This window comes from Chrysemys picta, chromosome 12, assembly GCF_011386835.1.
Source record: "Chrysemys picta bellii isolate R12L10 chromosome 12, ASM1138683v2, whole genome shotgun sequence".
In the NCBI taxonomy this organism is placed as follows: Eukaryota; Metazoa; Chordata; order Testudines; family Emydidae; genus Chrysemys; species Chrysemys picta.
Window position 1 is genome coordinate 42,380,944 of NC_088802.1, and position 12,080 is coordinate 42,393,023.

At 41.8% G+C, this 12,080-nt stretch overlaps 2 protein-coding genes across 6 annotated transcripts in view; both read right to left on the reverse strand.

Annotated features, from left to right (window-relative positions):
• The window catches only part of UNK (unk zinc finger), a 61,486-nt gene extending 57,589 nt beyond the window's left edge, over positions 1-3,897 (reverse strand). Inside the window, exon 1 of one of the 3 annotated variants that reach the window (XM_008163894.4) lies at positions 3,429-3,897. In XM_008163894.4, coding sequence (XP_008162116.1) covers positions 3,429-3,526 — 98 coding nt within the window. In that variant the 5' untranslated portion in view covers positions 3,527-3,897. The remainder of the gene's footprint in view (positions 1-3,428) is intronic. The other 2 variants (XM_008163896.4, XM_008163892.4) reach the window with 2 other exon arrangements.
• Positions 3,898-6,255: 2,358 nt separating this feature from the next.
• Positions 6,256-12,080, reverse strand: part of LOC101942284 (uncharacterized) — a 34,799-nt gene continuing 28,974 nt past the window's right edge. For 2 of the 3 annotated variants that reach the window (XM_024101754.3, XM_042841129.2), the window contains one exon: positions 6,256-6,439. In XM_024101754.3, the coding sequence (XP_023957522.2) occupies positions 6,300-6,439 (140 nt within the window). In that variant the 3' untranslated portion in view covers positions 6,256-6,299. The remainder of the gene's footprint in view (positions 6,440-12,080) is intronic. The other variant, XM_024101755.3, reaches the window with a different exon arrangement.

Consider the following 12,080-nt stretch of genomic DNA (forward strand, 5'->3'; position numbering starts at 1 on the left):
ATGTGAAATAATGCAAAACAAACAGGAGGTTTGGCAGAACACATGAAAAGTATTTTTCCCTTCTGCTAATGGGAATCTAAAGCCAGACCAACAAAGATGTTACATGAAACACTTCATTGAAACAACACAGCCAGCCAGCCAGCAGAAACCTGAAGCCTGGTTTGGGTATCTTAATGACATCACCGTACTCTTGCAATTAAAGCAGTATCACAAGGAACCATCATGCATGGTGACAGCTAATGCAATAAATCCAGAAAGAACTTAAAAACAGTGGGGGTACTTATAAAATTGCTATTCATCTGAATTCTGCAATTTTCAAAATTCAGAGATTTGAATAAAAAAATAAAGCCCCTGGGGAAAAACACGAGATCTCTCACTCAAATAAAGAATGTTGGCACACATAACAATGTACTTCATTTCCAGCTATGTGTTACAATTGCCACTAATGTCAAAGCTAAGATTCTATAAGGCTCTTGGTCAACTAACAAAAGGAGCAGAACAAAAGGTGCGTATTAACAACAATTGTTGTTTCATGTTTCCTTTTGCTGTTGTTCTAGAGCAAATAAAAAGGACCTTCAGTCCAGATATAAAACCACAGTCCAAAGTAAATTAGATTACATATCAATATTGCCAACAATTGAGAAAATACCAATAAGGAAATCAGAACATTTCCTAATAAACGCAACCAAAATTCTTTAAGACAGAGATTTCCTGTATCGCCCCTGTTCCCAGAGGACAGCACAGGATGTGGATAATTAATTCTATTTTAATTTACAATTTGTGATCATAACATCCTTTTACTGAAACAAAACCAAAAAGAACAAAAAAAGTAAAATGAGATATTTAAATTTTATAGCATGGTCACATAAGAGCAACCAAAATAGGTTCCCATATATTATAAAAAGAGTTTATGACGTGATGTGCTCTAGTTCATAAATTTTCAAATGTCTTATAGTAAGAATCACATCTTAAGAGGTAGTTTCACACACACTTCCATTCTCATCCTGCAGGTCACCGCAACATTCCTGTGGCAACTACAGCAATTGCTTTCATGGATAGATAGAAGTATTTTTAGCTGCCTTTTATGCAACTGTTTTTGTCCTCTCTGAAAAAAGTAAATCACACAAATTTTGCTCTATTTTGTTGTTTCCATTCCCCTTCCCCATTTTTCTTGGTCCCCTTCTCCTCTCCCCTCCAATTTTCCTGTTGCCTGGTTTCTCTTCCACTGCACTTGATTTCTTGCTGCTTGGTTCCCTTTTCCCCTACTTTTGTGGGTATGCTTAAGAACCATGTGGTCTGCCTCCCCCCATGCGATATTAGACATAACCATCTATCTACCTAATTTCTTTTTCATGTGAACATTCCCCTCCCACTCATGACTGATAGCTTCACTCCCACTGGTGACCTCCAGTCCCCAAGGACAGCCCCTGTTTCCTCTCCTCCACCTTTGTAGCAGTGGTCCTAATAGAGAGAGCTAAACTAGAGTCTCCTCATTTGCAGTAGAGTCAAAGGATTCTAAAATCTACATCTGTTGAAGTGGCTGGTAATATGGAGAGCCAGAACAATATGGCCAAGCAGCTCTCTGCAAAACACCAGCAAGTGCCCTTCAGACTACAGTTGGGAAATTGAGATTAGTGGTTACTGGAGGTGACTGTGAGTTAGGACTCCTAAATTCTATTCCCAGATCTGCTACAGATTGACTTTGTGATTTCTTGCAGGCAGATTACTTAACCCGGGTATGCCTAAATTTACTCCCCTGTAACAGGCATGGTGTTGTGTGATTCAGTGCTTGTAAAACACATTAGGTTCACTGGATGAAAGGTTCTATGGAAATGCAAACTATTATTTTCTAGCAAGAAAAAGTCCACCAATACACACACTAGTGATATGGGTAATTTGTTCTGATTTTTCCTTTTCCGACACACCCTAAAGAGAAGGGTGACACAATTCAGGGATATTTTCTTCACAGGGCACAGTTCCAGTCTAATATTTTTATAGGAGGTCCAAGAACTGACAGTTATTTCTACCCCCATGGCCCCCATCACCACCCTCCCCTCACCCTGATGCTCCCACCACTCAACCCTTCCATCTTCTTCCTATATAAAAAAGAAAAATGAACTTTATTGCCACTGCTTCCAACCTGAATACTTCAACCGCCAAGGGGACACCACTGGCATGGAGCACTGAACAACACACTCTAATGATATTTTTATATTCTTGGGGAAGACATGCTCCAGCAATAATTCCCTCATGGAGAAACAAGCTCTAGTGAGGGATGCTACACACACTAGCAATATTTCTTTTATGGAGGAGTCATCCTTCAGTGTAATGGGGGGGGGGGGGAGGGCACAGAAGAGTAACATGCTCTGCAATAGCTCCTTGAGAAGGAGACACTTGTGTAACATTTGCCACATATGGTTGGGGCTGTGACACACTAGTGATATTTCCCATATGTGCACGTGCAAAATATTCAAGTAATAGTTCCTTCGGGGCATGCCAGTGAGATATGTTCTAGTGAGGAATTCCCCACGTGACGCATTCTAGTAAGATTTCCCTCAGGGGTATGTGCGTGCAACATGGCCTTCTGGTATTTCCATAGAGAGGTGACAGTTCTCTGACGGGGGTGGGAGCCTAGACCCTCCTAATGTTTTCCTCATGGGTGTGTGAGAAAACCCCTAGTGATGATGTCTCCTTCATGGGTCCATATGTGAATGTATGACCTGCCTGGGGGCATGTCCCTAGTTGGTGAGCATGTGACCTGTCCAAGCATTATTTGTCATGAATGTGTTTGTGAGGCAGGGGAGGCACAACACATGGATGAACATGCTCAACATAGCAGCCACCCACACCAAGGATGGGGGTGAAAGGCTGATGTGCTGTGGCCCTAGGACCAACACACCCTCCTGAGATGGGGGGGGAAGGGCAATGTATTCCAGTTAGGGCAGATGCACCCAGCCAAGAGATGCTAGGGGGTGGGGGACGGAAGCAGATTCAAAATGGGGGTGACCCACCCTTCTGCTAAGGGTGACACACTCTGCAACAACATCCCCACCATATGGAAAGGAGCCAGGCAGCCTCACTGGGGGGAACACCCAGATAAAGGGGGTACAAAGGAGACACCCCAAAGGCACCCCGGGGGCAAAGCTAGTGGGGGGGGTGAGAGAGCTGAGGCCCCAGTGCATCATGGTCAGTGCGTGTGGGTGTGTGCGCGTGGGGGTAAGGTGAGTCACTTCAGTACCTGCCCCGCCCCCTCCCCTAAGGCGGGATCCCACCGGCCCGCGCCGGCCACGGCCGGTTCCAGCCGGTGCCGGGCGGGCGGTTGGTCTCCGTGCGCGCGTGCCGCACGCTGCCCGCTGACGTCAGGCGTGTGTGGCGCGCGGGCGGGCGCCGGGCGGAGGGCGGCGGCGGCGGGTGTTCTCGCTACGTACGTGTAGTGCTGCGGTTTCTCGGGCTGCGCCTGCAGCGCGCTGGCGGGGGCCGCCGGCCCGGCCGCAGGGGGACCGCTCGCCACTGGGCCCTTCGACATGTTCCTGCCTTCCGCTCCCTCCGCCGCCGCTACCGCCGAGGAGACTTTATTATTCACTCTGCGCGGTCCGCACGGAGACCGCAATGCGCAGGCGCCGCCGCCGCCATTACCGCCCCGGTTCGCAAAGCATGATGGGATTTGTAGTCCGGGCGCTCGCGCAAACTCCACCAACCCGGGACACCGCTTGGCGGGGCTTCCGGCCTGTAGAACTACAACTCCCAGGGACACTGTGTGGACATTGCCCCGGACTTACTTCAGCGCAGGGCCTGATGGAAGTTGTAGTTCAGCTGCCCCTCGGAAGCCTAGCTATGCACCTCCTGGAGGCAGGGGAAAGAGCTGGTAGTTCATTGAGGACATGGAAGTACTGCGGCTTAAGTAGAGTGCATACACCAGCGATTCAGACCTGTAACCACAGCTCAGATAAGAGAGGGTTATGGTTAGACTTGGAAAGCTCATTGTTAAATGTTGACTTCACTGTGCACACCCACCCACACAAACTAGGGAAAAATATGTTCATCAATAATAAAAATTTATAGATAGGCAAAGTAAGAAAATGCTGCTCGAGGGTTTGATTCAAGGCTATTTACAGTGTATATTTTCACATGTGATGTTAACAACTTGTTTTAATTTATCCCATGATTTCTCACAGCTGTGAAAATTTAAATAGCTAAAAATTGAAAAAAAAAAAAAAAGCTTAAAAATAGACATCCATCTACATTATAAAAAAAATAGAATTATACCAAGTTATGGTTAAATAAGATGTGGGGAGACATGCCATTGCTGTAATACATTCTAATCTACTGATTTTTTTAAACAGTAGACTTTGTAACAAACATGGTCCTTAAGTAGCCTCCTGACAACAGTTGACTTTTTTTCCGTACAGTAAATTGAAAGAAAGACCTTTGTGAATAGTGTATGTTTTGGGACATGTGGCTTTTGTGAAGGTAATGGATGAGTTGGTTTGCAGAGGATTAGAGAGGTATTTTCTGTATATAACTTCATTTTCTCTCCCTCCCCTACTTAAAAACAAAAGGCAGACATTCCAGCAGAATGTCATGCAGAAAGCTGATCCTGTAGTATTAATTTCCACATTTCCCTTCTTTTTACTGCTTACCTTACCCCAGAGGGCAGAAAAGGTCCAAAAATAGTCAATGAATAAATAACAGCACACTAGATTTGAGAGGGATGGAGAGAGTTGTATGGAGAAGCTGACTCTTTATAGCTAACCACAGATTCTGTATCAATGTTGGGTTATCACGATTGTGCACACCTTTCATGCCTTCCAAAGGAGGAAAAACCTCTCCTGAAAGGAACACTACCTCAGGAACTTTAGTTTTGTGTCAGGTTTCAGAGTAGCAGCCGTGTTAGTCTGTATCCGCAAAAAGAAGAACAGGAGTACTTGTGGCACCTTAGAGACTAACAAATTTAGGTGCCACAAGTACTCCTGTTCTTCTTTTTAGTTTTTAGTTTTGTGTGTAAATTATCTTCTTCCACGGGAGATAATGTAAGCCTTTGTACACATAATTTTGATATCTCAGGCTCAACACATAATTATTAAACCCACTGGGCTATTTTAGAGTTGGGGAAGGGAGAGAAAGAGCACAAGGATTTATGAGAGGAACACCTTTCATTTTAACTTGGCCACTAGGCACAGATTGAACAATGTTAATATTAAACTCTTAGGTATGGTCTTCACAGTTTTTGTATCAGTATAACTATTTTGTCTACACTTAAAATGCTATAGAAACACAGCTGCACTTCAGCGTAGTCACTACAGAGAGGGGAGAGGGGTATTCCCCTTGCAGTAGTTAATCCACCTCCCCAACAGTCAATAATTCTCCTGTCGACCTAGCACTGTCTACACCTAGCACTGTTTACACCGGTGGTTAGCTTGGTTTAACTAGGTCACTGGGGTGCAGATTTTTCACACCCCTGAGTGATGCAGTTGGGTCGACTTAACTTTTGAATGTAAACTTGGCCTTAGGGGTGTGATTTTTTTTACCTGAATAGTTACACTGCTACAACATCTAGCACAGTTATGCTGATAGAGTTTAAGAGCTCATTATCCTACATTTACAGAAATAAGATAAAATTTATAAGTATCTTATACAGTATAACTGTATCCACACTTGTAGGAGTTGTACTACTTTAACTATATCAGTAAAGTTACAAATTTTGTACATAGACAAGGCCAAATATATAAACAAATAAATCACAGTAAGTGATGAGCCTGTAGAAGGAGAAATGTTGGATTATCAAATAATACTCAAATCATCATCAAGTTTTATTTATATAGATATACACACACACACTCACCTCCACTTAAGACTAACATGTTGTGACACTGTTTAACCTAGGGGAGCTCAAACTTTTCATAGTGCTATTGGATAGCTGACCTACCCTCCCATTTGTGATTGCACAGAATCCCTGTAGTAGTTACAACATTTGTTTATAAAGTAATGTTATGTCAACATTTAATCTGTTTGTACCTGTCTTTTAAATGAATTTAGCAGCTGCATACAAGGTATTATTAGCACCATGTGAACAGTCAGCTCTGTGGACCACAAGGAGTGGTTCCACACACCCTCATTTGAAAATCACTGGTTTAAGCCAAACAGACTTTCTAGATCAATTAGTCCTGAATCCTGGTTTCCGCTGCTTGTTCTCTTCCATGCTCCAGTTAGGAAAACCCAATATACACTCTGAATGAAAGGCAACACAGAAAAGTTAAGTTTTACCTGGTAAGTTTGTTTTGTCTGCACTTTGTATTTTATTATCTGTATGTGTCTGAGTAGATACGTGTATCTTTGGAATTTTGCATATGCGCCTTCCCATCATAGCTTGTTTTAGTTTTAATTTCATTTTCTGTAACCGCTGGATAGCTCCTCTTCAGTCCTAAACCAGAACAAAAAGCTATAAAAGTATTTCTATAATTAGAGGCTTGGGCAATCATTATAGAATTACAGAAAAGAAGTCTACAATCAGTACGTAACTCTTGTTAATAAACACTAACCACAGATTTCTCTGCAGTGTTAATAGTGTACCATCCAGTAAAAAAACATGCAGTTGTCATCACAGAGTGTTTGAACTTGTAGAGTTTCTGGAAGGCTAGTGTCTTCATTCTCTCTAAGCACCCAATGAGTCAAATTAAAATGGGCTCTTCCTTGCAGCCCATGAGTCTTGGCTTTGGATGGAATGGAGTGTAAGTAGGTCCCTGTTCCAAAGTTTCAGCTACTAAGCCAGGGCTGCCCGGGAGCAAGTGGGGCAATTTGCCTCAGGCCCCGGGCCCCCACGAGAATATACTATTCTATAGTATTGCAACTTTTTTATATGGAATGGGCCCCCAAAATTGCCTTGCCCCAGGCCCCCTGAATCCCCTGGGCAGCCCTATACTAAGCTCCCTTCTTTGTGGAAAGCACAAACAGACCACCATTATATAAATGAATGCAAAATAGTTTTATTTATATCTAATTATTTTGCTTTCATAAAAAGTAACTTTTTTATGTGCAAACCCCAAAGAACAGGAAAATTAAACAGAGAATGAAGACATTAGGTGGAGAGGATACATATATGTAAACCACAGCAGTCCCTATCCTGAATCATGTGATGGATCTTGTCACATCATATTAGTACAAGTCTGATTTAGTGTATAACCCACATCTATGCAGAACTTCTTATTGCATATGGCAAGAGAGATGATTAGCAATGTTCAGCTAAACCAAATCTAGATTAGTGGGCTGGTGGGGTAGCTTTGGAAGTGGCTTGCTGTAATTATGAGTTGCCACCAACAAATGATTGAAGCAGATATTGATTTACAATGTGATCAATAGCTTGCAACTGATGTCCACAGTCACACTGTGTTGTCTCTCATCTTCCGGAGGTGTAAGAGATGATAGCATCTGCCATGTGATGTTCTGAAATGATGCAATGTGGACCATTGTTTCTGAGGTAGGTTGAAGCCTGGAAGTTCATTTGTCTGGTTGTCAATCGGGTTTGTGACATTACCATTATCCCAGAATTCTTTCCAGTGTGCCACTGGATTGAATGAGGATGCTTTAAGAGCTTTAGGCAAATTATAAAAAGGCTTGTGAGATTTCAGGCACTTCTATAAGAGGTTCTGGAGGTCTTTATGAATTGGTAAATTCAGGATGGCCACATTTCAATTGTACTCACAAGCTGTATGTGTCTCTCTCCAGGATCTTGAGTGGGGGTACATGTGCCAGAGTAGACAACCATTGAATGGGTGTTGACTTTAATGTTCCAGTTATAATTCTTATTGTGATATTAAGCTTGCACATCCAGAGATTTGGTACGTAAGCTGCCCACCCTGCCTGGTGCACAATATTCAGCATTCAAGTACACCAGTGCTACCATTGCTGTTTGAAAGGTGTGTGCATCAGTGTCCCATGTTGGTTTTTGGACATGGCTAGTTTTTCCTTTACCTTTTTGCATGCCTTTACCAGATGAAATTTAAAAATCAGGCTTCTGTCCAAATTTACACCCAAGTACATTGGATAGGGCTAGTTTGGGACTCATTCACTGTGAAAGGTGACATTAAGGCTTTCCCTGGCAGCTTTATTGTTTAGGTGAAAGACTATTACCAAGGTTTTGGAGGAATCAGGACAGAGCTTTCAGTATTGAAAGTATTCCTTCATTATCCTGAGGTTGACATTGAGGATGTCACCGATGGTGATGAGGTCTTTGTATTGTACCGCAAGAGCGTTGTTCTCAGCATAAGTCACTAATGTAGATGTTGAATAGTGAAGGAGTCAACATGGATCATTGAGACAGACCATAATTAAGGGTGTGTGCTTTGCTGATCTGCCCATTCAAGAGAACATAGTACAGTTGCTCAACATTGTGGCCAGGAGTCACATAATGCTACAGCATTTGATGACCCTTCATGCCTTGAGCAACAGCCCATATCTCCATATTGCGTTGTATGCAGCAGATAAACCTGTCAATGCAGTTCCATTTTTTAGATTCCACTGAAAACCAGCCTCAATGTAACTAGTAATGATGAGAACCTGGTCGCAGCAACTTTGTCCCAGTCTGAAGCTGGCCTGTTCCTTTTGCAGGATGGCTTCAAAGATAGGGGTGAGATGGGCCCGTAATACCCTCTTGTAATGGGGTGCCTGTCTGCCCTCTTCCCATCCTTGGCTGACCTAAGAACTGCTCAGAGACTCATCTTTTAGTTCCCACTCTGTATAATTTATTCAAGTCCCTCCACCAACACCTGTATAGTGCAACACGACAGTCCTAATCCCTATGGGACCTTCATAAGGGCCCTGGAAAGACAAGAGATCTCTTTTCCTTTGGATCACCTTCAATCTGGGCACAGCTAGGCCTGTCCTCCCCACTTACAAGTCTTTCCTGCCTTTTATCAATATTGTCAGCTGACGGACCAATTAATTCTTTAACTCACCGTTCCTCCCCAACTGATTAGCTCATTCCTATTTCCTCAATCAGCTGTCACTGGGGAAATTAATTGAGGCTACAGTGATCAGAGTACTGACTCATCTGTCAGGCCTCAGCACTCTGTCACACCTCTCCATTAATTTATGAGTTTGAATTGGTCTGCCAACCATGCTCGTCCCTTGAGGAATTTGGGATAAATGCCATCCTTGCCAGCAGCTTTTCCACTTTGTGTGACCATAAGGGGCTTATTTATTTCTTCTGTAGTGTATGGGGATGACGGTAATGAAGTGGTGGGGCTATGTTAGATGTTTAGAAAGAGCTCTTTCTGAACGTTCTGTGCAGTACTGGTTCTGCCTTTCATGTTTTTAATCTGTGAATCCCAAGATGTGCTTTTGGGAGGGTGCTAAACCTTGTGTAATATCTATTTTAATATATAATTCTTTATTTCAGTTTGCAGGACATACAGATGTGATCAAGAATCAATATAGAGCAGGCAGTTTTAGGTGTTCAGTTTATGCCCTATGTACAGTACATTTGAAAACAATGCCATAGTCCATGTGAGGCATTTTGGGCCTGATCCTGTTTATCCTATTCAAATTCCCATTGAAGTAAGGATTGCACGATTTAGCCTATCAGCTGTTAAAAATGTAATGAAATGGTTCCATAATCCTTGAGATGGTTACATTTCAAAACAGACACAATCTTACTTACATACAAAGTAAGTACATAAATACATTTATTCATGTCTGAATATCGGTGACATCATAGCAGAATTTTCAGAAGCCTTCATGATCCATTGTTAACTTTGAGTACTCAACCACTAGTGATCTGCCACAAATCATCCATCCATCCCCTCACTGGTTGTCCCTGACTACGATGACCCTCCCCTATCCCTTCCATAATAACTTTCTCAAGTTTATTTCCATCTCTATGCCTAACGTGACCAAAGTATATAAGTTTGTGTCATGCTGGTGTCTGTTGAGCCACTAATCCTGTGAGAGGACATGGTGCGTGCCATTATGAAATTAAAGCCTGGGAAAGGACCAGGGGAGTTGTAGATAACGTGCCCAAAGAACTGTTAAAAGCAATTGGCGAAAGCAATACTGATTTTATGTGGTAAATTTGTGATGATGTATGGATGACTAGAAATTGGCTGGACAACTGGATGAAGAGAATTTTTCTGACCTTGCCAGAGAAGGGAAAAATAACAGAGGGTAGTAACTATCATCTCATCTCCCTGATAGTGCACACAAGCAAAGTTTTGTTCTACATAATCCAGGATTGCATGAAAAGAAGTATAGCCGCAGAACTACCACCACAAGCTGGTTTCAGAAAGTGCTGAGACACACCTGACCAAATTGCAAATATCCATCAAATCACTGAAAAATGCAGAGAGTACAGTCACCCACTGATCATATGATTCACTGACCATCCCAAGTGTTTGATACTATCTGACATGACCACCTTTGGAGGATATTAGCAAGCCTGCAGATCCAATCTGACTAAACTCAGTGCAAGTCTCTACCACCAACAACAGGTGTGAACAGCAGTAAGCCATTTTCCCCTGAGTAGGGTGAGAGACAAGGCTGTATTTTGTCCCCAACCCTCTTTAACATATATGCAGAATTTATTATGAAACAAGTCTTGAAGATTTTTACAAAGTGGAAGGAGCTGGGATTTCCATTGGAGGTCACCTCTTAACCAAACTCACATATGCTGATGACACAACTCTCTTTGCTACAACCATCAACGCAATGCAACAAATGCTGGAGTTTTGTGAGAAATAGTCCATATTTCTCACAAAAAAAGTTTTGTGAGAAATATGGACTATTCATGAATGTAACAAAAACAAATTGCACATACTTTGACACAACAAACAACAACAGGATGTAAGCAGACATCACAATTAACAGACCAGCTGTAGAAGCAGTAGATTATTGAATTATTTGGTATCATATATATCCAACCAAGGAGACTGTTCCAAAGAAATCTGAAGAAGACTAAAGATGGCTCACTCAGCTATGGCTTCCCTTAAGAGAGTGTGGAAAATACATGGCATCTTGAAATATACAAAGGTGCAACTGGTGAAAAGCATAACTTTTTTCATAGGCTATATGGATGTGGATCGTGGGATGCTAATGCTGCTCACAAGAGGAACATTGAAATTTTTGAAATGTGGTGCTGATGAAGACTTACATATTACTGATTTATTTTCTATGAATTTTTCAGAAGTTTTCCCAGTTATGATATATTAATATTTTGGTCTTTTTCTTCCTCTCCAATTTTGTACAAATGTTATATTGATATCTTTGTTAATGTTTGTATACATGCTGAAGTTGAAGATAGGAGTTTTGCATCAGTAAGAAGTGGAGGATGAGTGAGTTGTAAGTGCTAGGGCCTCAATCTTGCAAATACTTATAAATAAGCTTAATTTTAAGCATATGAACAGTTTCACTAGTAAACTCCTGGTCCAACTGAAGTCAATGATCAAACTCCTATTGACTCCAGTAGAGTCAAGATTGCACTAGAATCCTGCGTGGGACTATTTTTTAAATTCTGCTCCCACCCCGCCCCGCAATACCCACTTCTACCCGCTCCCACATTTTTTCTTGTGTTTTTATCTCGCTCCCACCAACGAAAACCTTAGATCCTGCAAATCCCGCAAGAAAGACAGATTCCCGCAAGTTACTAAAATAAAATAAAAAGTCAGTATATTCTATATATAAATGAAATTCAGACAATTTTTACCACTAAAAGAATAAAACAAATCTTGCTTAAACCATGTAAAATGTACTTTAACCTCTGTTATAGTAGACACCAAATCTCTGTCCCTCACTTAAATTTAAGTATAAAAAGTTTTAAAGTATTTTCCTGCAAATTACCACAGTCTGGGTTTTTTTGCCCACTCAATCCTGCCCTCAATAAAGTGCATTTTACCCATTCCCATTATTATGCTAGCGGGTCCTATGGGACCAGCAGGATCTGCAGGGTTCTGGATTGCACCTATTGACTTGAGTGGCACTGCTTATGTGCTTCAAGTTAAGTCCACATGTATTTATAGATTTGGGGCCTAAATTTCTTCCTTTATATAGCTGAATTATTATTATATAACTATAAATCAGGTTTTATTTGTATG